This window comes from Podarcis liolepis (genome assembly GCF_965112155.1).
Source record: "Podarcis liolepis genome assembly, chromosome: 4".
In the NCBI taxonomy this organism is placed as follows: Eukaryota; Metazoa; Chordata; class Lepidosauria; order Squamata; family Lacertidae; genus Podarcis; species Podarcis liolepis.
In genome coordinates this window covers 91612944-91639626 of record NC_139558.1, presented here as the reverse complement: position 1 = coordinate 91639626, position 26683 = coordinate 91612944, and the positions used below count along the sequence as shown (strand labels likewise).

Here is a 26683-nt window from a genome sequence, read left to right as displayed (position 1 = left end):
TATGATATCTTTTGAACAGGATGATGATGGTGTTAATTTTCAAAACCGTGTTTTTCTCATCCTTCTGCAGGCTGTATGTGGACGGTCCCTTTGGAAGTCCTTTTGAGGAGTGCTTCCATTACGAGGTTAGCCTCTGTGTGGCTGGAGGCATCGGGGTGACTCCGTTTGCGTCGATCCTCAACACCCTGCTGTATGTAAGCCTCATTGCACTAAAGCCTTCCTCTCTCCCACCTGCTGCAAGAGTTACTAGAATTTCCCCCCTAGATACGTCCCCTAACAACGGGGTTGTCTCTAGAATTTCAAAACTATGAGTTAGGGTTTTTTAAAACAAAACAAAACAGGGCTTTTCAGGAGGGGCAGTGCAGAAGGCAACAGGTGCAAAGGAGCCACAGGTGAGAGCTGAGTGCAGGGTGGGGACCAAAGGTGAACACACGGCCACAGAAGGAGCAATAATAATAATAATAACAGCTCAGCAGAGGGGGAAGCAAATCAGTGCAACACCAGGGAGAAAGGGGAGCAGATGGGGGAATCGGAGAGGGGGCTCCAGGACTCTTCACTGGACATCAGTGAGGAGAGCCCAGGTCCTCCGCTGCCCACGCCCTCCCTGCGCAGAAGGCTCCCGCGTAGTGAGAGGAGGAGGAGACTGGGTGTCAAACAACTTTTATGTTGGAAGAGGTTCAAGAAACGCCCACTGACGGATTCTGCCAGCGATTGAGGCAGCCACGATGAGCAAGGGCTGTGCAGTCAGAAAGGCAAATTAGCCCAGAGAGGCACCAGTTTACGCACGAGTAACTCATACCCACTACAGCTCTTTAGGGATTTCTCTCTTTTTGTTTGTTTCCTGTAGAGATAAATAAATGTGTAACACCACTGCATTGATAGCAGGGCTGAAGAGCCTGTGGCCCCCTAGGTGTTGGTGAAAAGGGCTGGTTTTCAACATTGTGTGATATATCAACAGCTATACTTCGTGATACACCGATATATCACAATATCTAAAATAAGAATGGAGCTATGTTGAGACATTGGCTGGCTTCATGGTTGTTCATTATGATTTTTGCGCGCGCACACACACACACATATAATGATTCGCCATATATGCCAGGTCAAAAAAATATGAAACTGATATCACAATAAGGGCTTCAAACCATTTTTGGACAATATATCGTTCAGCCCTAACACATGTCATGATTCATGATATATTGCAATATATTACTTTAAACCATGGGTAGGCAAACTATGGCTTGTGGTCGGATCTGGCCCAATCGCCTTCTCAATCCGGCCCGCAGATGGTCCGGGAATCAGCGTGTTTTCACATGAGTAGAATGTGCCCTTTTTAATAAAATGCATCTCTGGGTTATTTGTGGGGCCTGCCTGGTGTTTTTACATGAGTAGAATGCGTCCTTTTATTTAAAATGCATCTTTGAGTTATTTGTGGGGCATAGGAATTTGTTCATATTTTTTTCCTTCAAAATATAGTCCCCCCCCCCCCAAGGTCTGAGGGACAGTAGACTGGCCCCCTGCTGAAAAAGTCTGCTGACCCCTGCTTTAAACAGCCACGCCTTCTCCCAAAGAATCTTGGGTTCAGTTGTTTCTTAAGGATTCCCAGAGTTGTGAGGAAATCTCTATTGCCCTCCCTCTTCAAAGGGAACTCTGGGAGCTGTAGATTTGTGTAGGGAACAGAGGTCAGCCATGAGCTGTCAGCACTCTTAGCAAACTACAGTTCCCAGAGTTCTTTGGAAGGAGGCCACAGCTGTTTAAAGTGGTATGTACCATTTTAAACCCTTCCCTAACTTCTGTTCCCAGTATTTGCTGCACTATTCAACCGCCTTCCTCCAAAATAAATTGGGAGATGTTTGGCATTAGCCAAACATCAGCGCTGCTTCCGTTGCTTCTGAGATCCACAACCCAAAGTTCAAGGCTCCATTAGCCCAAGGAAGCTTTGTCCCGTACATTTCATTTTCTAACAAGCCAAGGTCAGCCCAGAGGCCAGCTTGCAATGATTACTGCTCGGGTGAAGGATGATTCCCTCCTCCAGCTCCACAGAAAGCCAGGCAGACTTTTTCTTCTCCTTTTTTACTTGGAGATATTGTAGCTGGTGACCTAAGCTTCAGGTCGGCTGCTATTGCGCCACAAACTGGGCCTCGCTGTGTGCCTGGAGGCAGAAGACTGCGCCTGAGTAGACTGCTTGTTTTAGCTCGTCACTGAGCAAAAGACTCAGGGCGGCAATTAGTGTAGAGTTCAAGCCACCCTGTTGAAGGCAGAGAAGGAGAGGAGCTGGAAAAGGCCACCGCTAAGTGGTCAGGGTTGCAGAGCGCTGTCCGTAAGAGGCCAAGCTAAGACAGGCATGACAACTTGAAGCCCACTAGCCATTTCATGAAGGGCTTGGAAGATCTTCCAGCTTTTGCTGCCTGGCAAGGAGGACAGATGAAGGTGGTGGTGGTTACTGAGAACGTGGATGTCCTGGCTGGCCATAATGAATGGGCAACAGGCCATGCTTAGAATCATAGAACTGTCGAGTTGGAAGGAAACCCAAGGGCCATCTAGTTCAAGCCCCTGCAATTGTGCTGGTCCCGGGGGGTTACCATGCAGCATGGTCCGAGTCCAGTCTGAGGTCAAGGGTGTGGTATGGGGGCTGTCCGTCAAGGCTGAAGCTGGGTCCAAGGCAGGGAGTCGGATGAGGTCAGTAACTCTGGCAGAAGAGCAGTACAGGGTGCCGGCAGGAACAGGTTACCAATAATGTTGCTCCCGCAACCTGGGACTGGGCTGGCTGGCTTTTATCTGCCCTGAGGCATAGGGCGGCCCCGGTCTGCAGGTGACTCGCCTCTCCTGGCCTGGAGGCGAGCACTCCTCCTGCGAGAACATAGTTCCCTCCGCCTCTCTGCCCTGAGCCTCTGCAGCTCAGGAGAGACTGGAGGGTTACTGGACCCAGAGGCAACCTCACCTTCCCCTGACGGGTCTGAGAGTGAAGCACCTGCAGGCAATGGGTCCTTGATCACCTCCAGAGCAGATTCAGCTGGTGTCTGCTCCTGAGGATCTGGCACAGGTGAGGGCCCTTCAGGTTCAAGCCCCAGCCCTGGCTCAGCCAGTCCTGGAGGCGGGGACTCCTGTGCAGGCTGGGATTCCTCAGGTTCAGCCTCTGAATCCGATTCCCAGGCCATCACACCAATGCAGGAATTGCAGCTAAGGCATCCATGACAGATAACCATCCAACCTCTGCTTCAAAACCTCCAAGGAAGAAGAGTCCACAACCTGTTCCACTGTTGAACATCTCTTAATGTCAGAACGTTCTTCCTGATGTTTCATCAGAATCTCCTTTCCTGTACCTTGAAGCCATTGGTTTGAGTCCTACCCCTCCAGAGCAGGAGATCACAAATTGTGAGGACTACTTTAACAGCAGATTCTGGAGGTTACAGCAAGAGTGTGTATCTGCAACGACAGAGTCTGAACCTGAGAACGTAAGGAGAGGCTGCCAGAACAGGTCAACAACCCATCTGGTCCAGCATCCTTTTCACACAGTGGCCAACCAGATGCCTGTGTGAGCCAGTGTGGTGTAGTGGTTAAGAGCGGTAGACTCGTAATCTGGTGAACCGGGTTCGCTTCCCCGCTCCTCCACATGCAGCTGCTGGGTGACCTTGGGCCAGTCACACTTCTCTGAAGCCTCTCAGCCTCACTCATCTCACAGAGTGTTTGTTGTGGGGGAGCAAGGGAAAGGAGAATGTTAGGCGCTTTGAGACTTCTTTGGGTAGTGATAAAGCAGGGTATCAAATCCAAAATCCTCCTTCCTCCTGTGGGAAACCTGCAAGCAGTATTCGAGTGCAACAGAGCTCTCCCCTACTGTGGCTCCCAAAAACCGAAATTCAGTAGCATTGTTGCCTCCAACTATGGTGGCAGAGCACAGTCTAGTACCTAGCTCTGTCGTCCATGAATTTACCTAATTTTCTTTTGAAGCCATCTAGTTGGGTGGCCATCACTACCTCCTGTGGGCATGAGTTCCATAGTTTAAGGACTTCCTTTGATATGTTCTGAATCCTCCAACATTTAGCTTCATTGGATGTCCACAGGTTGGAGTGTAATGAGAGAGGAGGAAAAGCAAAGGAGCCCATGGAAGCCCTCTCCCCACTCTCCCCCATAACATTAGAAAATGGTCCTCAGCTTCATGGAGCAGACACATAGGAAGCTCAGGTCATTGGTCTATCAAGGTGAGTACTGTTTACACAGGCTGACAGGGACTCTTCAGAGTTTCTTCCAGCCCTACATAGTGATGCCAGGGATTGATTTACGGACCTTCTGTTTGCAGAGCAGATGGTCTATCATTTAGCTGAGGTCTTTGTGCATACATTTTGGCTCAAGGTACTCTGTAAATGATGTGATGTCCTTAAATGGCACTAAGGAAGGAAGGAAGGAAGGAAGGAAGGAAGGAAGGAAGGAAGGAAGAAAGAAAGAGAAGAAGAGAGAGAAGAGAGAGAAGGAAAGAAGGAAAGAAGGAAAGAAGGAAAGAGAAAAGAAGGAAGGAAGGAAGGAAGGAAGGAAGGAAGGAAGGAAGGAAGGAAGGAAGGAGAAGAGGAAGGAAGGAAGGAAGGAAGGAAGGAAGGAAGGAGAAGAAGAAGAAGAAGGAGAGAGAGAAGAGAGAGAAGGAAGGAAGGAAAGAGAAAAGAAGAAAGAAAGAAAGAAAGAAAGAAAGAAAGAAAGAAAGAAAGAAAGGAAGGAAGGAAGGAAGGAAGGAAGGAAGGAAGGGAAGGAAGGAAGGAAAATGCAAAAGAAAGATAAAGAGAGAGAATAAGAAAGAAGAAAGAGAAGAAGAGAGGGAAGGAAGGAAGGTTGTACTCTGTGCTATACGGCATACTTCAATTTTCTTCTTTTTTTAAAGTAGCAGCCCAAAATAAAAATATTGGGAGGAAATCCACTCAATTCTGTATTGCTACCAACAGGCCTATAGCCTGACACCTCACTCTACTGATACCCACAATGCAAAAACAGAACAGAACAGAACAAAACCCCATCCCTTTCATCCTGACAGCTTCTGCGCTTTTTGGTCTCAGCACAAAGCAGCTCCAGCTAGCTGGTTAGACACCACTTGCAATAGCTTTGGCACCTAATTTCATTGGCTGCTACTGCTGTTCTGTGGCTGCTAGCCACATTCCCCAGCTGCTAGCTGTCCAGCTATTCTGCAGCGCACCTGATTTTTGCTTTGGGGACAGAACAACTAGGTTGCTGGAAGATGCCATCAATGCTTGAGCTCTGGAGTGAACGGGAGAAGCAGGAGGGTAACAAAGGGCTGTGCAAATTCATATTACACACATTGCATCCTTCCTTGTTTGCATCCTTCACTGCTTTTCCTCCAGAAGGCCCCCTGTCACTCAGTGGTAGGGCAAGCAAAATGTCCCACATTCAACCCTTGGCTTCTCTGGAGAGGGCTGAGACAGACCCCTGCCTGAAACCCTGGAAAGTTACTGCCAGTCAAGTCAGAGTTGACAGAACTGAGCTAGAGCTATTTTAATAAATAGGGGTCTTAGTAGACCACAATCTGAACATGAGTCAATAGTATGACGCAGCAGCAAAAAAAGCTAATGCTATTCTAGGCTGCATCAACAAAACTATAATGTCCAGAACAAGGAAAATAATAGTCCCATTCTATTCTGCCTTGGCCAGACCACACCAGGCATAAAGGTAAAGGGACCCCTGACCATTAGGTCCAGTCGTGGCCGACTCTGGGGTTGCGGCGCTCATCTCACTTTATTGGCCGAGGGAGCCAGCGTACAGCTTCCGGGTCATGTAGCCAGCATGACCAAGCCACTTCTGGCGAACCAGAGTAGTGCACGGAAATGCCGTTTACCTTCCCTCTGGAGCGGTACCTATTTATCTACTTGCACTTTGACGTACTTTCAAACTGCTAGTTTGGCAGGAGCAGGGACCAAGCAACGGGAGCTTACCCCGTCGCGGGGATTCGAACCGCCGACCTTCTGATCGGCAAGTCCTAGGCTCTGTGGTTTAACCCACAGTGCCACCAGGCATAGTGTGTCCAATTTTGGGCACCACAATTTAAGAAGGATGTTGACAAGCTGGAACGTGTGCGGAGGAGGGCAACCAAGATGATCAAGGGTCTGGAAACCAAGTCTTATGAAGACAGGTTGAAGGAGCTGTGGACATTTAGCCTGTAAAGAGGAGACTGATATGATAGCCATCTTCAAACATCTCAAGGGCTGTCACATGGAAGATGGAGGAAGCTTGTTTCCTCCTACTCTCGAGGGTAGGACCCCAAACCAATGGCTTTGGGCTACAAGAAAGGAGATTCTGGCTGAACATCAGGAAGAACTTTCTGACAGCAAGAGCTGTTCGACAGTGGAACAGACTTCCTTGAGAGGTTGTGGACTCTCCATCCCTGGAGATTTTAAAGCAGATGTTGGATGGCCATCTGTCATGGATGCTTTAGTTGAGATTCCTGCAATGCAGGGGATTGGACAAGATGACCCTCTGCAAGTCTAAGACTCTATGATCCAACTGCCACTTCATCCTTCCGTCTTTCCCCAACCCCTGTCTGAGAGAACCACCATTTCAAAGCTTCAATCTAGAAGAGCTTGGTCTCTAAAAGTTGCAGCGTGCCCTGATCCATTTTTAAACAACCCACACCAAGATTCCTTTGAGGCCAAGAAGCCGATGCAACTGAGCATGGAGGTGGTCAATATTCCAGCAGCTCATGGCGCAATTCAAACAGAAAAGCTTCCCAGAGGAAAGCTGAGCGTGGAGATCAAGAAATGTCATGAGAATGCCAAATGAGGAGCATCAGGGAGAGGGGAAGCCTGAAGGAGAGGCCTAAAAGTATTTCATTTGAATGCTCCTCGGAGAGGCGCTTGCAGCTTCTCATCTTGTGCCAGCTCCGCAGTATTATGAAAAAAAAACACACGAGAAAACACAGCATGAAAAACATGTCGCCAACAACGTACCTCACTGAGAAATGTTCATGAAATGGACGGCTTGGAGGATTCTCACCCACAAGAAGATGCTGTAAAGCCAGGGCAGCTGAGATTGCGCCCTTCAGATGTGGCTGGACTAGAACTCCCAAAAGCCCCAGGCAACAGCGCCAATGTTCAGGGGGCACAAGACTGCAGTGATATCCTGGGGACACTACATCAGCTTGCCCTACCGGGCTAGAAAACAGCCCTAAGCAGGTTTTCCAAATAAGCCACATGCCCCAACCAGACCATGCCCCTCGTCTGCACTCAAAGGCTACCAGCGTTTTGTAATTTCTGCAATGCCTCTATTGTGTTGCTGTCCTGCACTGGCAGTTCTGCAAGAGTTTCTGAAGAGAGACCACGTTTGCACAGAGAAGGGCAGCTGCATGAGGGATGGGAAGCCTGGGGGGTTCTGGGAGCTCCTTGTTTTGTCAGTGGCAAGACTTAATTAATGGATGGAATTGAGTGGCACAGGAGGCAGTGGTGCCCACTAGCTGAGAAGGCCTGCGAAGGGAAGTCGGACAAATGCATGGGAGGATGGCTCTACCTGTGCCAATTAACCCTTCACCCACTGCCGCCTGTCCCAGCTCACAGGCTGACTGCTGAGTGAAATCAGAGATGTGGAGAGCTTCTTTCAGTTCTTTTATTTACATCAACAGACTACACAGAGAGGCCATGAATTATGTTCCCTTCAGTCTCAAGACGTTGCTCAGAGTGCCTGTTCCACCCCAGTCCTGGCTCTGGCATAGCATCTGCTGCTGTTCATAGGTTTGCTTCCTAAGCACGGGAGCAATTCTGCAGGTGTAGTCAATGGTGTTGTATCTTTTACCCTCTGTTCCACATAAAACAACGAACACATAATTCTCCAAGTCTAGTCCATGAGGCTAGACCTCATTTAGTTGGAAAGACTGCACTAGACTTGGATGAGAGCATGTAGCTTGAAGAAGACGCACACATTTGTGCATAGCCAGGATGTCACAGAGATCTAGCTTTAACAAAAGTAGAGCAAGACTTCTCGTAGTCCGTAGCTAAACTGGCACCTCTACACGAATTGCTGAGTGTCAGAGTCTGACAGCCTGATAAATGAACATCTCCCTCTCCTTTTCGAAACCTCTTTTTTTTTACAGCTGATGTCAACACTTTCAGATCGCTCGCTGTATATTTGAAGCGCTCTTTATTTTCAAAATGGCAGCTATCTCCGAAATGAGAAAGGATATTGAGTCATGTCAGATCTGGTTTTCAATCTGTGTTCTCTGCTCAAAAAAAGAGAGAAGAAGTTAGAAAAGAGGGGGAAAGAAAAGAAGAGGATAAAAAAACATTGATCTTAGGTGCAAAGACCAATGTCGCATTGTAAGTGTCTGCACTATACATCTAATGCAGTATCATGCCACTTTAATCAGCTTCTCCCCAAAGAAACCTGGGAACTTTTTTATTAAACGTTTCCAGAGTAGTTGAACCATCCATCTCCACCACAAGAATGCTTAATGCCATCAAATCCATAAAAAACCCCACTGCCCTTGGCAAAACAAGTGGCCCTGGCAGAGTATTGGGGGGTACTTAAAAGGTAAAGGGGCCCCTGACCATTAGGTCCAGTCGTGGCCAACTCTGGGGTTGCGATGCTCATCTCACTTTATTGGCCGAGGGAGCCGGCGTACAGCTTCCAGGTCATGTGGCCAGCATGACTAAGCCGCTTCTGGTGAACCAGAGCAGCGCACGGAAACACCATTTACCTTCCCGCCAGAGCGGTACCTATTTGTCTACTTGCACTTTGATGTGCTTTCGAACTGCTAGGTTGGCAGGAGCAGGGACCGAGCAATGGGAGCTCACCCAGTCGCAGGGATTCGAACCGCCAACCTTCTGATCGGCAAGTCCTAGGCTCTGTGGTTTAACCCACAGCACCACCCGCATCCCGGGGGGTTACTTACATATCCTTAAATTGTGGATCTCCCTCCCCCACAGAGTTGTGTCTGGCACTTCCATTATTTTGGAGAATGCTGAGGACACACTTGAATTGTATGTTTTCAGGACCCACATTATTTCTGTGATTGTCTTAAGCTGCTTTTAGGGAGGAGATTTCACCCCTCCCATATCCAAGAATCTGCTGATGAGTCTGGTGATTTTCCAGAGAGGAGGGGCGGTGTTCTGCTCTTTACTTATTCCGCTCCAGCCTAACTTTAGTCAGTCAGTCAGTGTGTTGGAGAGAGAGAGACTGAGTGTTAGAGATTGTGTGTATAGATAAGGTTGCTGCTAAGAGCAGCAGCAGACACTCAGTGCAGTTCAGTTTTTTAGTTTAGACCTCATTTAGCTCTGTATATAGTTGTATATTATAGTTGTAGATAGAATAAAGAAGATATTCTACAGAGCTGCTCTCCGAGTCGTTTATGCTCTGCTGTACTCTGCTATACTCTGCTGTGCGACGACTGTCTATATAGTAGAAGTGAATCCGGTGCTCACAACTCTAAGCTGTGAGTCCACAGCACTTTGACCTGTTCCTGTGCAGAAGGTGGTCTCTGGAAGTGCTACCCAGCTCGTGTAGCCCAGTCGGGGCTGAAGTGGATGAGTCCAGTTGGTGACACTGGCTCAAGGGCGATGCTGACATTTAGTATTGTATACTAATACTTCCCTGGGACTTTAGGGTGAAGGGCAGGTAGTAAATTAAAACAAGAGCAACTTTCAGCTCAGCCCTAATTTTTAATTCAAACTCTGTTTTTCATAGGTTTCATAAATTTCTTCAATATTAGCATGTGTGTGTTTGTAGACTCTCTCTCTCTATAGCAGGGGTAGGCAACCTAAGGTCTGTGGGCCGGTTGTGGCCCAATTGCCTTCTAAATCAGGCCTGCAGGCGGTCTGGGAATCAGTGTGTTTTGACACAAGTAGAATGTGTCCTTTTATTTAAAATGCATCTCTGGGTTATTTGTGGGGCCTGCCTGGTGTTTTCACATGAGTAGAATGTGTCCTTTTATTTAAAATGCATCTCTGGATTATTTGTGCGGCATAGGAATTCGTTCCTTTTTTTTCTCTCCAAAATATAGTCCGGCCCATCACATGGTCTGAGGGACGGTGGATCGGCCCACAGCTGAAAAAGGCTGCTGACCCCTGCTCTATAGGGTATATTTATATATAGTCCTCAGCTTGTTTGCTAATGAGCTGTGATGCCAACGAACCATTTCCTGTAATGAGCATACAATTTCTTGCAAAAGATTAATTATATTATAAACGGCAGCCAATGGCTCAAAATAACATATGTAAAGATTTCTCTTTTAATGAGCAACCAAAGTGTGGCTGACTCTCCCTGTGTGGAAAACACAGAACAAAACGAAGCAAAAGAAAGGAAAGGGAAAGCAACCAGTCCTTATTCTTCTCTGAGAAGGGCACCGTTTCAGCCAATCCTGTTGCTGAGCTATAATGAAGGACCATTATCATTTCAAAGAGTGCTACAGCTCAATAATCTAAGCAGCATGAGATGGTGGTTCAAAGAGTTTGTAGTTTTAAGAGAGGGAGAGTACCCACTGCTTCTGTGGAAATGAACAAGGAGTTGAAAACGTTCAGCAGATCTCGCCATTAGCTGCCAGGAGACACAAGACCTCGAGCAGTAACAGCGGGAAACTGTTCCTTGCATCTAATTATATGATAAATACACACACACACCACAACTCAGATTTTTCTAAAAACACACACACAGGGATAGATTTGGAGGGTGGCATTCCATTGAAATTCACCAGTAAACATGAGCTGCCATTTCTTCTTTTTTTTAAAAAAAAAAAAGTTTTTTGAGGGTGGGGCAAATGAGCGAAGCAATTTCTGGAAGGCGAATGCATTCATAAGGGATCTCTGCCACACCTTACACTGGCCTATGTTGGTATTTTCAATGAATTTGAACACACTGAGAGTGTCTTATGAATGGTTCAACATGCTTCCAGATCACTGGCTATGCATCTAAGCTTGATCTGTCTCGACCCATTCATTTTTTGCATTGCAAATGAACACACATTGACCACTTCACAAGACTGCTTTAGCAGTGCCAACTTTTCAACTGCCACCCACTGCTGTGCCTTTTCTATACACATCAATTTGCTGCTAAAGGCACAAGAGCAACTTAAAGTTAAAGGTAAAGGGACCCCTGACTGTTAGGTCCAGTTGCGGACGACTCTGGGGTTGCGGCACTCATCTCGCTTTATTGGCCTAGGGAGCCGGCGTACAGCTTCTGGGTCATGTGGCAAGCATGACTAAGCTGCTTTTGGCGAACAGGAGCAGCACACAGAAATGCCATTTACCTTCCCACTGGAGTGGCACCTACTTATCTACTTGCACTTTGACGTGCTTTTGAACTGCTAGGTTGGCAGGGACCAAGCAACGGGAGCTCATCCTGTCGTGGAGGTTCGAAGCACCGACCTTCCGATCAGCAAGCCCTAGGCTCTGTGGTTTAGACCACAGCGCCACCCTCGCCCCTAAGAGCAACTTAATGTTCTCTTATTTTGCTGTTTCATAGGCCAACGCTACTTTGCATGCCATTCCAAAATCCCCACGCTTTTTAAAAATTCAAATTAGGTCTACTTTTTTCCGGCGCACCGAACTACTCACTATACCAGATTGACACTTGCAAACCCCCTGGGAAAATTCAACTTCGGTTGATTAGCACCGGAGAAATGTTACTCATGCAGGTGGACTGTCACAAATTTGGATCATCTTAAAGCTCTGGCTGAAAGGTGTCACAGAGGTTTGTAATTACCTGGCTTGAAATGCAAACTCGTCCAGCTTGCAAAGCTCGGCTAGGTTGCAAACTGAGCAGCATTTTCAAGCAAAGTTCCTTTCTAGCTTGGAATCGGAGCCCTCCCTCTTTCCCTGAACACCGCAAGGAGAGAAGAATGCAGATGGACATGATCACACTTTTCCAAAACTTCGAGGACAGCCACATAGATTAGTCCCCCACAGACCCAGATCTAATGGACAACTTACAGAAGGCTAGATCTTGGTTGAACATTAGAGGAAATGTTTCGATGGTGGGAGTCATCTGACAATGGAACCAATTATTGGGGTTAGGGAGATTTCCACCTCCCTGGAGGTCTACAAGGAGAGGCTATCTATCTATCTATCTATCTATCTATCTATCTATCTATCTATCTATCTATCATCTATCTATCTATCTCTATCTATCTATCATCTATCTATCATCTATCTCTATCATCTATATCTATCTATCATCTATCTATCTATCTATCTATCTATCTATCTATCTATCTATCTATGTCATCTATCTGCCATCCATCATCTATCTATCAATCTATCTATCAATCTATCTATCTATCATCATCTATCTATCATCCATCATCTATCTATCAATCTATCTATCATCTATATCTATCTATCTATCTATCTATCTATCTATCTATCTATCTATCTATCTATCTATCTATCTATCTACAGTGGTGCCCCGCAAGACGAATGCCTCACAAGACGAAAAACTCGCTAGACGAAAGGGTTTTGCGGTTTTTGAGCTGCTTCGCAAGACGAATTTCCCTATGGGCTTGCTTCGCAAGATGAAAAAGTTTTGTTTCCTTTTTCTTAACACCGTTAATACAGTTGCGACTTGACTTCGAGGAGCAACTCATAGAACGCGGTGTGGTAGCCTTTTTTGAGGTTTTTGGTGATTTTTGAAGCTTTTCCAAAACTTTTCCGACACCGTGCTTCGCAAGACGAAAAATTCGCTAGACAAAAAAACTCGCGGAACGAATTAATTTCGTCTTGCGAGGCACCACTGTATCTATCATCTATCTCTATCAGCTGAGGATGCTTTAGCTCAGGGGCTGAATTCTCTGTTTCCAGGCCACATCATTTTTTAGTACTCAGAAATCCAGAAAATTACATGCCCCAAATCTCATGAGCATGCTTGGCACCATCCCGGGCACAAGGAGTCTTGGGAAAGGGGCACCCAGCATTTCATTGGCGCAGCATTCAATGTGCCAGAAGAGTAAAGGGTAAAGCACTCAGTTTATACAGTCCACACTAAGAGAAGAATTTGGCAGGGAAATGTTGTTCAATTGGTAATACAGTTGCATTTTTTTCCCTTAAGAGTATCATTTCTCAAAATATCCAAATGCAGAAACATATATGCATTTTGTGCACTGAATCAGACTGTTGGTCCAACTATTGCAATATTGTCTACTTTGACTGGCAGTGGCTCTCCAGGGTTTCAGGCAGCAGCTTTCCCCAGCCCTACCTGGAGACGTCTGGGACATGTTGGACTCCAGGCAGAAGCTCCACCACTGAGTTACAGCCCTTACAATCCTAATCTGGAACAGGGTGGTAGTATATTAACTTCCCTCTGAAATGTTCCGGGCCACAACCTAAGGGATCATTCATTACTCAATTTTTAAAGTATGTGGCAGATCTGTGCACTGGATTTGGCCAAAGCCTGAACCAAATTGAGCTGATTCGGGTAAGATCCAGACTCTGGCCGAATCAGGTGGTGACAGACACAGATTGCTTTGGGGCTGGGATTGGGTTGGCTGTTTCCTGGGTCGACCTGAGTCAGATCAGGTGGTGGTGTGGATGTACCTAGTCCTGGAATGTGTTTGAATGAAGCAGGGAAGCATTTCAATTCAGAATGCTGTGAGGGCTTCCTTCTCAGAGCCAACATGAAATATACTCAGAGTCGAGAGTGGATTTCATGCTCTTTATTCAGCTCATAGTGGTGAGGAGGATTGGAAGTTTCCCCAAAGTATCTGCTTTATATACATTATTTACACAATGGGCTGCACGTGATTGGCTAATTCTGGGATTCTCCTGTAGGCCAATCAGGTTGTGGATTCACTTCCACCTGGAGTTGGATTGGGTGACTCCTGCGGACCAATCATACTGCTGCATTGTTCTAGGACCAATCAGGCTGCTGCATTTTGGATCCTATTGTTCTAGGACCAATCAGACTGCTGCATTTTGGATCCTGTTCAACTCAGTACATAACACAACAGCTCTGCTATTTCTATCTCTGCTTTGGAGCCAGTTAAGAACAGTTGCCCTGTTGGTTTTTGAAGCCATTCTTGGCAGTCGTCTGTTTTAATGAAGTCTCTCTCTCTCTCTTTGGCCCAATCCCTCTTCCTTCTGGTCATCGAATGCTCGAATTCCAATGGTCTTGATCCTCCGCTCAATCTGTCCCTGCTGTGCTCCAGAGAACCTTCTCCCCTTCATCTCGTGCCACCTGGAACAACCTCCTCACATCTTCCCACTACACTGTTTCATTTCAAATCTGTGGCAAAAATGCCCTCTTCCTTCCCCTTTCAGCTTTCTTCATTTCTTCATTTTGGTTTTTTTTAAAAAAAACAAAACCCAACCTCGGTGTATTTTAAACTCAACATGCAAAAAAAAAGAAATATTCACACAGTTGAATAGCAGCAATAAAGGCTGCTGTGAGGACAATACAGATTATCGTATCGTATCGTATTGTATCGTATCGTAAAGCATACTAACTACATGAAGCCATACAGATGATGATGATACTAAAAACAACATCATCAGACAAGCAGAACCATTCTATGTCCCCTTACTTGGTTCAATAGGACTTCCTCTTCAGCATTCATAGGACTGAAGTCACAATTCTAGTAAATGTTTATCAGCACTATATACTCTATAAAATGCATGAGGAACTCTTTGCTGTTCCAGGCTCACTTCCTACTTGCAGCGGCTCAACCTCTCCTTCACTGAACACCCAACCCACAAACATGGCAGTAATAGACACCTTCCTTCCTTCCTTCCTTCCTTCCTTCCCTCCCTCCTTTCTGTTCTAAACACAGGAGAGGCGCAAAAAGCTTCTCTCTGCGAGACAAGTGTGGCGGTAGCTGAGGAGAGGCGCTGAAAGACCATTTTGGGGTCCTATCTCTTTTTCAGGTCTTTTAGGTGTGGCAGCCATTTTGTGCTATGTCACGCTCCCATGGCAGCCATCTTGCAACTAGATCACACGGCACTTTCACAAAATTCCAGATAGATTTGTCAGCCCCAAAATGTTGGTTGCCTCCAACTAGATAACTAGACAGATCGATGTAGACCAAGTACAACAAGAGAAGACACAAGAAAAGCAAGGTCCTGTTACCCCATATCTGTGCTACCTCTTAGTAAGCATGGTTGTTGCCATTTTGGCTACCTAAGGGGCAGCACTCAAAGATATCGTTTGGAATTGAAATACAGAGTAGGTATACAGAAAGCCAGGTCTCAAGCATGACAGAGGGTGGATCTTCACACAGGGGAAAAAATGCTAGAAATAAGTCATAAATTAAATCGTTGTAACAAAAGAGAGAAAAACGCTATGTAAAATCACATTAAAAAGTTTTGTGCTCTACAGCGCCATCTGGTGCTGCATGTTTATAATGCATTGAAAACAATGGTGTTTTTTTACTAGTGTAGCTGAGTCCCAAGTGCAGAACCCGGAATGGGGTTATGCAGATGAGGAAGTGGAGCTATGCAGATAAGATGAGGCTTCCTTCTCAACGGTTATAGGTCACCAGGGGCAAGGGGCAGATTTAGCCCCCATTCCTCAAAGGATGTATTTCTGTATGCTCACATAGGGGGTAAAAAAAATGAAAAACCACCCCATTTTGGGATACTGTTGTGCTGAGGTCAAAACCGAACCTCCATCGCTGACAGACCCAAAGACATTTTGCACGTCTTGCATGATAGGAAAAAATCTCAAGATCTTTGCAGCATGCAAGCTCCCCCCCCCCCAGCCCTTGATAATGACAGACAGCTTGTTAATTAACAATGAAAGTGGCATCTGATTCTGATGGGCACCTTCTAATTATGGATGCACTCTCATCTATCTCTGTCTTACCTCTCTTTCTTCTGAAAACTAGCAAGCTCTCATTAGAAGGTGCCTCTAATTTGGCTGCGACAAAAGCCCGGTTCCTGATTCAGTCGGCTTGCATGCTTCAATGGTTGTAGCAGGCTGTGACGTGTGTGTGTGTGCACCTACCTAGGATGCCTTGTTAAAAATCCAGGTGCATCTGTCATCACGAGAGAAGGAATACCAAAAGATACACAGAGGGATTAACCTAACTAGACCCTTCCTTGTGTCGATGCACAACATCAAGGAAAGCAAGATGCAGCCCAGACACTGAGATCAGTGACTTATCCATCAGTCTGGGAGCACAGAGAGCCATCTCTTTTGCACCACGGGAAACCACAGGACGAAACTTGCCCTTTTTTCTTATCTAATTCTTCCCAATGAGAAGGTAACGTTTACTTACTTAGGATAACGCCTCTGTTGGAAGACCGGCAGGATCTCAGCATCCCAAGTGGAATGGAGGAACAGCAGGTCCCGAAATCTCTCTGTCAAACAGCAATAACAACAAAAATGATGTAGACTTTTTGTTGCAGAAGGTCATGGGCAGTATCCAACTAGCTCAACTGCATGGGTGCAAGGCTTTTATCATATGTGGTGGACTTGTAAGGTAATAAAAGCTTTCTGGGAGATGATATAAAATGAAATGAAAAAAAATATATGCTTAAAATAACCTTTGTTAAGAAACTAGAAGCTTTTCTATTAGGAATTATAGGTACCAACATCCCAAGCGAACAGAAAAGACTTTTTATGTATGCAGCAACAGCCGCCCGGATGCTACTAGCCCAGAGATGGAAAGAAGATAAAGTCCGTACCAGAGAGGAATGGCAAACCCAGCTGATGGACTATGCCGACATGGCAAAACTGACTGGGAAACTCAGAAACCAAGAGGACTGAAAACATTATAAAAGAATGGGGGGTGGGAATTATAAGTTATTTAGGAGACCACTGTAAGCAGATGGAAACATTAGCAGGATTTTGATTTCGCTCGTACTGTAACAATTAGCATGGATAATATGGCCTGATATAAAAATTGGAGCATGGAAGAATATGTAGTATTAAATGTTGAAAATGTGACCCCGTGGAGGGGGAGGGGGGAAGTCTGGAAATTCAGAGGAATCTACGTGGATATAATTTTCAATTCTTTGTTTATAACTCTGTACAGTGGTACCTAGGTTTACGAACTTAATCCGTTCTGTAAGTCCGTTCTTAAACCAAAGCAATCTTAAACCAAGGTGTGCTTTCCCATAGCAGCGGAGGACTCAGTTTACAAATGAAACACACTCAACAGGAAGCGAAACATGTTCTGCTTCCAAGGCAAAGTTCACAAACCAAAACACCTACTTCTGGGTGTTTGGCAGCGTTCTTAATCCAAGTTGTTTATAAACTAAGCTGTTCTTAAACCAAGATACCACTGTATTAATAAAACTAAATAAAAATGATTTTAAAAAGAACCCTGCTCCAGAGAGGGGGTGGATGGGAGAAGTTGGGTTGAGAAAGCATAATTCCTTGTATCGATGGGATGAATTTCTTGAACACCACCCCAGGCCTGCATGCCGGTACATAAGAAGAAGAAAAACACAAAAAAGACCAGTATCAAGGAGCACCCCCAAACCACACACTTGCGCCTTCAGAAGGAGTGCAACACCATTCAGAACAGGCAACTTGTCTATCTTGCAGACCCACCTACCCAAAGATTGCCCCAGGATTCTTGTACAATTGATTGGCCTTTACCCGGCCCACCACATGTGGAGAGAGGTTGTGTGTTTTTGCAAGCCAAAGCCAGCCTACCAAGGGCTTGGTGAACTTAGTGGGTTTTTGCTGGGTAAACTTTCCTTCCCCAGGATTCAGTGTGCTTTAACTGTACGGTGGGCACGCAGCCAGAGAGCGAGAGAGAGAAAGAGAGAGTTAGTTCAGGAGCAGTGGGCTTAGTTTGATGCCAAAGCATATTCTCATTCATAGAGAGCACATGTTGCAGTGGGGTCTGGCAGGCCACCCCTCTGTTGCTGAGCAGGTTAGTTTGGATGACCATCCACAGTGATTGGGCGGTTGGGTTGTTGTGCAAATTTTGGTATTGCAATTTAGGGGGTTGGACCAAAGATTATAAAGTAAAGTCACACAGCACTGACTAGGCTCTTTTGCTGTGTGCATCAGATCACCCACCCACCCTCCCTAATTTAGGGATCTTGGTTGACCTTGCTATGCCTGCTTTGGGGGCAGGGGCCTGGTAGGAATTTTGTCCAATTGGCTGATTGGCTGGTGCCATTTGGTTTTTGCCAACTGCGTAGCAAATCGTCACAACTTGTAAGGTTGTGGTTAGGCATTGGTTAAAAAATTGGTTGGTGGAGGGGTAAGGATTGGCGGTGCCTGCCCCTCCAATGCTGCTGCAGAAAGGGACTTCCGTTAAAGGAATCCAGGGGCTTGCCATTCTAAGGGTGCTTAGAGCCACGCAAGCCCCCGGGAGCATGCGGAGGGGGGTGTAAGGGTCTGTTGCACGGCTCCATGCTCTCCCCAATATGGTTTTACCTTACTGGCTTTCACTGGAATCCGGAAGTCAGTTCTGTCCCTGGGCGTGGGGACAGATAGTCATAACCAATGCCTAAGCAACCACTCACATTTATGTATTTTAATAAAGTTGTGGCCAAAATTATGCCAAAAACCTTAAACAAAAATTATGTGTGAAGTGTGAATTATTTGGGGGTGGCTTGGAGGACCTTGACACGCAAATTATCTTATGAGTTCCTAACACTCAAGGGTTAAATGTTCTGCTGTGTGATCACCTCCTATGAGGAGGTGGTGGCAGGGGACCCATTGATGCTACAAACATCCGTAGCTTCCTTTAAGGAGCTGGGCGAAGAAAACCACTTGGAAAGACAAAAGCATTCCTAGAGAGTTAGAACATAAAGCCACAAAGCCTCACGAAACAAATTCTCTTCTCTCTCTCTCTCTCTCTCTCTCTCATGTTCCTGGTGAATGGAGAAACCCTCCTCCTGGGGCAGCAGGCCTAAACAGCTGCACTTCATACACAATTAATCCTTGCTTTTTTTGGTTACCGGTGCTGAAAATGTTCCAGAAGAGAGACAGACACAGCGCTGTTTAGAGGAGGCCAAAATGCCACAGAAAAATGCATCAGGGCTGAAGGGTACCGCATGGTCAGGAACTGGCTTGTCCCCTTGAATAGGTCTATATCTGTGTAGACCACCAGATTCCTCCTCCTCCTTCTCCTGATCATGGTCAATTGCTCAGGGGTCGAGAACATGCAGACAGTGCCAGCTTCAACCTCTGACAGGACTCCAGTTAGAGTAGCAGGACTGGAAAAGATCTCTAACTGAAGCCTTGGGGATTTGCTCCTGGCCACAGTAGACCAGTGGTGAGGAACCTGTGGCCCTCCAGATATTGGTGGACTTAAGAGCTCCGTCAGCCCCAAGCAGCATCACCAATGATCAGGGTTGGTGGGAATTGTAGTTCATCAACATTTGGAGGGCCTTCCTGCAGCTACACCCCCACACCTGAGGTGGTAAATTGCTGCTCAAGCATTTTATTCTATTCTCCTGCAGCCACAAAAGCCAGCAGTAAGGGTAATGTCTACGAATGGGTAGAAAACTACCTTAAATGTGTAGAGCAGAGGGGGCAGTCTCCCTCCCCTCCCAGCTCAGAGCCATACTGGCAAAGAAAATACTCTCCCCCTCGCCACAACTTCTGCTGATCTGAATATTTAAAGGAAAAAATAATGTTTAAAAAATAATTTTGAGCCACACTAAATCCAGACACGCCCATAGACTTGGGGTATCTGACACTCCTGAGCCACTGAATTTGTATATAAAATAAAAGTAGACCAAATGACAAATTAGCAGTCTTGAGAACTTTGGCCCTTAGGCACTTCTAGCTGTGAGGTTTTTCTCATTAGCCTTCGGTTCTCACAAGCAGATGTCCACAGGAAACTTGCAAGCAGAACATCTTTCTCCCCACCTATGATTTTCCACAAGTGCTATTCAGAGACCTGTTGCCACTGAGAGTGGAAATAGAACATAGCCATCATAGTTAGCCTTATCCTCCATTGATTTGCCTAATCCTCTTCTAAAGCCATCCAAATTGGTGGCCATGCAGACTTCTTTTGCAAGAACAAATTCCATCGTGTCTGTGTATGTGTGTGTGTGTGTGTGTGTGTGTGTGTGTGTGTTTTCTGGAATGTTTCTGTCCTTGGGTTTCTATGTGGTTTCAATATGGTGAGGCAACCCTTCCACCAAAATAAAAACAGCCACCTGTGTAACGAATGGAAAACATTAGGCACAAATTCCTAAATCGCTTACTCTAGAGTCACGCTATTAAAACTGGAGACCTTGCAGACACTAGCTAGGATCCACAGCTTTGCAGCTGATCAGCACACAGCCTCGAGTCAATTTTCTCTTAGCAATTCTCTGAGCTGAAACACACACACACCACCAAAAGCACTTTGAAAACTCCTTCAGTTTCATCTTCCTGGATTGCAGCTTCAAATTGGGGCGAGCGGCAGAGGGAGGGAGAGAATCTTGCATGACTTCTTCCCATTTGTGTTTTGAGATAGGCAGTCTGATATTTAGCGGAAGAAGGATGGGGAAATAGAGTAGATAAGAGAGATATCCGAGGGCTTATCCACAATTCCCCTTGTCCCGTTGAATTCCCCCCAGGGGAAAACAGCTCCTCAACACTCAATAATTTTATTATTTGCTAGATTGGAGTAAACAGCGATTTGAGTTTTCCCCAGATTTCCCTCTGTTCCGATTCATCACCAAAGAATGGGTTTTCCCTTGGGAAGGAGTGGGGCAAGAGGAAAACCCGTAGAGAACCATGCTTTCTAGGCACAGTTCAAGCTGCAAGAAGCCTTTGGGGAAGAGGAAGGCTCCCATTTGCTGTTCAGTGGACCTGTCTGGCTGAAAACACTGAAAAGTCTCGCTGTAAATGCTTTCATTCAGCAGCTGCTTTGAAGCGAACAGGGCAGTGTGTACAACCATCAGACCCCAGCTGGATTCTAATTCAACTTCCTGTTCACATTAACTTGGAGAGTCTGCTGGGATGGATGCTCATGCATTTTCCCAAGACCTGGTCTCTTTGGAGGTTCCATTTCCTGCTAACAGCTGACTGGAGTGCAGTGCTGAAATCCTTGAGAATCATTTGTTGTGGGAAACCCTTTCTCCTAACAAAGAAAACAAAACAAAACGAACCTTCTCCCAGCCCCCTCGGAGCAAGAGAAGCAGGAAATGTTCTGTATAGGGAGAAGAGCTCTTGGATGAATTACCTCGGCAAATTCCCCTCCTTGAGGAGGCTACCCATCGTAGATAGCGAAAAGTTTTTCTTCTCCCATAATAGTAGAAACCGGGGACATCCAAGGAAGCTGGATATTGGAAGAGTCAAGGCAGGCGTTTGGTATTTCATCTTGAAAAGATTATTTATGTATGTGTCGACAGCCACAAGAATGCTTTCCGCCCAGAAATGGAAGGAAGAGAAAGTCCCAGCAAAAGAAGAATGGATCATCAAGATGCTGAACTATGCCAAAATGGCAAAAATGGCTGTGAGATCAGACGCCAAGATGGCAAGAAATTTAGTAAAGAGTGGGAAAAAAATTATACAGTACCTTAAAGATCACCGTAGATATTTAAAAACGTTGGCAGGATTGTTAGAACACTTATAATGTGACAAGGCTAAAGTTAAAAATGGATATAAATCAAATTTGAAAAATGTAATTAGATGCAGTAGAAAGAGAGAAACATTGGAAATCGGGCGGGGGGAAACCAGGTGATTCAAGTAATCTCAGATGTATAAAAAATTGAAAATGATTTAATTGTATAAGGATACTATTTAAAAAACGGTGTGTGTGTGTGTGTGTAAATATATGCATATATGTGTGTGTGTGTGTATATATATATGTGTGTGTGTGTGTGTGTGTGTGTGTGTGTATATATATATATGAAGAGTCAAGACAGATTAAAAAAAGTACTTCTTCACATGGCATGTGGTTAAGGGATGGAACCCGCTCCTTCAAGAAGGGGACAACAGAGGAAGGGATGGTTGGACAGTGTTCTCAAAGCTACTAACATGAGTTTGGCTGCATGGCTTTCTTAGAAATTCCCTACACAGCGGCCACAGATCTGTGAGTGGGCATGTGGCCAAGCAGAGATTTGCATACCTCTGGGGCTTGAATCTTGTGTTGTAAGCACAAAACAGCATCTATTCCCATGAAAGAAGTGCGTTTGGGATTTATGTTATAGCTGGCACAGAGAATTGCGTTCCTTTTTGAAAAGATAATTGCTTTCGAGTGCACACCTTGGAAGAAGCCCACTGGGAACCAGGGCAGGTTCAGTGAAGGAACAAAACCAGATGGAGACAAGGCAGATGGCAACTAGCTGACCAATCTAGCACAAAGTCAAAAGGCATGCAACATTCTCCACTTCCTTCCTTTATTTTGGAGGTAGCTAGTACTATCCAGGACAGTTACGAGGAGCAGTGAAAGGAATCTTCTGCAGGCAAAGCAGAACCTATTGTTGTTCTTGTTGTTGTTTAGTCGTGTCTGACTCTTCATGACCCCATGGACCAGAGCATGCCAGGCACTCATCCACTGCCTCCTGCAGTTTGGTCAAACTCATGCTGGTAGCTTCGAGAACACTGTCCAGCCATCTCGTCCTCTGTTGTCCCCTTCTCCTTGTGCCCTCAATCTTTCCCAACATCAGGGTCTTTTCCAGGGAGTCTTCTCTTCTCATGAGGTGGCCAAAGTATTGGAGCCTCAGCTTCAGGATCTGTTCTTCCAGTGAGCACTCAGGGCTGATTTCCTGAACAATGGATAGGTTTTATCTTCTTGAAGTCCATGGGACTCTCAAGAGTCTCCTCCAGCATCATAATTCAAAAACATCAATTCTTCACCAATCAGCCTTCTTTATGGTCCAGCTCTCACTTCCATACATCATTACTGGGAAAACAGCTGTTGTTGTTGGACTACAACTCCTATCATCCCTGACCACTGGTCCTGCTAGCTAGGGATGATGGGAGTTGTAGTCCAACAACAGCTGGGGACCCAAGTTTGAGAAACACTGACACCATAGAGCTTTGGCCCTTCCCCTAGCAGAGGTGTGCAGGACCTTTGACCTTCCCAGTGCAACTGAACTACAACTCCCATCAGCCAAAGCACAAGCCGACTACCGTATTTTTCGCTCTATAAGACGCACCAGACCACAAGACGCACCTAGTTTTTGGAGGAGGAAAACAAGAAAAAAAATATTCTGAATCCCAGAAGCCAGAAAAGTTTTTCTTCTCCCATAATAGTAGAAACCGGGGACATCCAAGGAAGCTGGATATTGGAAGAGTCAAGGCAGGCGTTTGGTATTTCATCTTGAAAAGATTATTTATGTATGTGTCGACAGCCACAAGAATGCTTTCCGCCCAGAAATGGAAGGAAGAGAAAGTCCCAGCAAAAGAAGAATGGATCATCAAGATGCTGAACTATGCCAAAATGGCAAAAATGGCTGTGAGATCAGACGCCAAGATGGCAAGAAATTTAGTAAAGAGTGGGAAAAAAATTATACAGTACCTTAAAGATCACCGTAGATATTTAAAAACGTTGGCAGGATTGTTAGAACACTTATAATGTGACAAGGCTAAAGTTAAAAATGGATATAAATCAAATTTGAAAAATGTAATTAGATGCAGTAGAAAGAGAGAAACATTGGAAATCGGGCGGGGGGAAACCAGGTGATTCAAGTAATCTCAGATGTATAAAAAATTGAAAATGATTTAATTGTATAAGGATACTATTTAAAAAACGGTGTGTGTGTGTGTGTGTGTAAATATATGCATATATGTGTGTGTGTGTGTATATATATGTGTGTGTGTGTGTGTGTGTGTGTGTGTGTGTGTGTGTGTGTATATATATATATGAAGAGTCAAGACAGATTAAAAAAAGTACTTCTTCACATGGCATGTGGTTAAGGGATGGAACCCGCTCCTTCAAGAAGGGGACAACAGAGGAAGGGATGGTTGGACAGTGTTCTCAAAGCTACTAACATGAGTTTGGCTGCATGGCTTTCTTAGAAATTCCCTACACAGCGGCCACAGATCTGTGAGTGGGCATGTGGCCAAGCAGAGATTTGCATACCTCTGGGGCTTGAATCTTGTGTTGTAAGCACAAAACAGCATCTATTCCCATGAAAGAAGTGCGTTTGGGATTTATGTTATAGCTGGCACAGAGAATTGCGTTCCTTTTTGAAAAGATAATTGCTTTCGAGTGCACACCTTGGAAGAAGCCCACTGGGAACCAGGGCAGGTTCAGTGAAGGAACAAAACCAGATGGAGACAAGGCAGATGGCAACTAGCTGACCAATCTAGCACAAAGTCAAAAGGCATGCAACATTCTCCACTTCCTTCCTTTATTTTGGAGGTAGCTAGTACTATCCAGGACAGTTACGAGGAGCAGTGAAAGGAATCTTCTGCAGGCAAAGCAGAACCTATTGTTGTTCTTGTTGTTGTTTAGTCGTGTCTGACTCTTCATGACCCCATGGACCAGAGCACGCCAGGCACTCATCCACTGCCTCCTGCAGTTTGGTCAAACTCATGCTGGTAGCTTCGAGAACACTGTCCAGCCATCTCGTCCTCTGTTGTCCCCTTCTCCTTGTGCCCTCAATCTTTCCCAACATCAGGGTCTTTTCCAGGGAGTCTTCTCTTCTCATGAGGTGGCCAAAGTATTGGAGCCTCAGCTTCAGGATCTGTTCTTCCAGTGAGCACTCAGGGCTGATTTCCTGAACAATGGATAGGTTTTATCTTCTTGAAGTCCATGGGACTCTCAAGAGTCTCCTCCAGCATCATAATTCAAAAACATCAATTCTTCACCAATCAGCCTTCTTTATGGTCCAGCTCTCACTTCCATACATCATTACTGGGAAAACAGCTGTTGTTGTTGGACTACAACTCCTATCATCCCTGACCACTGGTCCTGCTAGCTAGGGATGATGGGAGTTGTAGTCCAACAACAGCTGGGGACCCAAGTTTGAGAAACACTGACACCATAGAGCTTTGGCCCTTCCCCTAGCAGAGGTGTGCAGGACCTTTGACCTTCCCAGTGCAACTGAACTACAACTCCCATCAGCCAAAGCACAAGCCGACTACCGTATTTTTCGCTCTATAAGACGCACCAGACCACAAGACGCACCTAGTTTTTGGAGGAGGAAAACAAGAAAAAAAATATTCTGAATCCCAGAAGCCAGAACAGCAAGAGGGATCGCTGTGCAGAGAAAACAGCGATCCCTCTTGCTGTTCTGGCTTCTGGGATAGCTGCGCAGCCTGCATTCGCTCCATAAGACGCACACACATTTCCCCTTACTTTTTAGGAGGGAAAAAGTGAGTCTTATAGAGCAAAAAATACGGTATATCAGACTTCAGCCCGTCCACGTGAAGTCTGGGAAGGGCTAACCACCAGTAGGGGGAGTCCTGTTGATGCACATCAACTAGGAAATCCCCCGGGGTCACCGATAGGGGGCATGCCTTAGGCCCTCACCTCCATAGGCTTCGGACAGGGCCACGCCCCCTGGAATCCTTTACCGGACTACCCTTCAATATGCGGGGCAGGTGATGGCGCTTCCTCCCCTCTTCCATCTACAAAACAATACCAATGCCTAACTGCCAATACCCAGAAAGTTGTGACAATTTGCTATGAGGTAGGCGAAAACCAAGTGGAAAAATTTGCCAAGTGGAAAAATTCCTACCAGACCCCTCAATGGCGACCAACCAAGGTCCATAGCAAGGTCCAGGAACGAAAACCTTATAGGGCGGGAGGGTGGGGAAAGCAGGAACAGCTGGCAGGCAGCAAAGAGGGAGATCCCCGGCCGCATCCTGGTTTAAATAAGGCAGGCCACACCTCCAGAGCCAGCCGACTGGCTCGCCAGGAGGTGACGCGGCCGGGAATCCCCCCCATCACGTGGGGGCTGGGTTCCAGCCATCGCGCATGTGTGATGGAGCCGTGAAGCCCGCAACTCCACCTCCTCTGAATGGCAGAAGTGGCCTTTCTTACAGCTGCTGAAACAGTTGTTTGGAGCTGCCATCCCCCATTTTCTCCTCTCTCCCAAATACCCATAAAATATAACTGCATAATCACATGACGTCATTCCATGGTGAATCTTTGACAAGAGGCTTGTCTGACCCCTTCCCTTCCCTATGTTCCATCATTCCGGTTGTCTAGACAAGCTTTCCTATATAGGTTTTTCTGCTGACTCTGGTTTTAATTATTTGTCTTTCTTTCTCTCACGCTTTTTTTGCATTCTTTCATCTTTATGTTTGTTTGCTGATTTTGCATCTTGGTGTTTTTGGTGAATTGGGGAAGTCAGCACACCTCCACTTGTGTGATGTATCAGCTAAGCATGCAGAGTCCCAGCAGAGTTTTCAGAGATTTTCTGCTCCCAGCAGAAAGCTTGTCCCAGAGTCGTTGGTTAAAGGGAAAACCTGTCTCCCACACAGTTCAAAGGGTCTACTGCATCCAGACACAAGACAAAGCTAAAGATTGCTACCTACTATGTAAAGTTCTTTTGTTCTTTGGAGTAAAAATACATAGGTACAGATCCACTAACACTAAGGTAAAAGGTAAGGTAAAGGACCCCTGGAGGGTTAAGTCCAGCCAAAGGCGACTGTGGGGTTGCGGTGCTCATCTTACCTTCAGGCTAAGGGAGCCAGTGTTCGTCCGCAGGCAGCTTTCTGGCTCATGTGGCCAGCATGAGTAAACCGCTTCTGGCACAACAGGACACCGTGATGAGTGCCAGAGCGCACAGAAACACCGTCTAACTTCCTGCCGCAACGGTACCTATTTATCTACTTGCAGTAGCATGCTTTCAAACTGCTAGCTTGGCAGGAGCTGGGACAGAGCAACGGGAGCTCACCCCATTGTAGGGATTCG

General features: G+C 45.9%; 1 protein-coding gene across 5 annotated transcripts in view; it reads right to left on the bottom strand.

Moving 5' to 3' along the window:
• NOX4 (NADPH oxidase 4) overlaps positions 1–26683 on the bottom strand; it is a 106640-nt gene that overhangs the window by 14460 nt on the left and 65497 nt on the right. For all 5 annotated transcript variants that reach the window (XM_083499689.1, XM_083499687.1, XM_083499688.1 and 2 more), the window contains one exon: positions 16184–16265. In XM_083499689.1, the coding sequence (XP_083355815.1) occupies positions 16184–16265 (82 nt within the window). The remainder of the gene's footprint in view (positions 1–16183; positions 16266–26683) is intronic.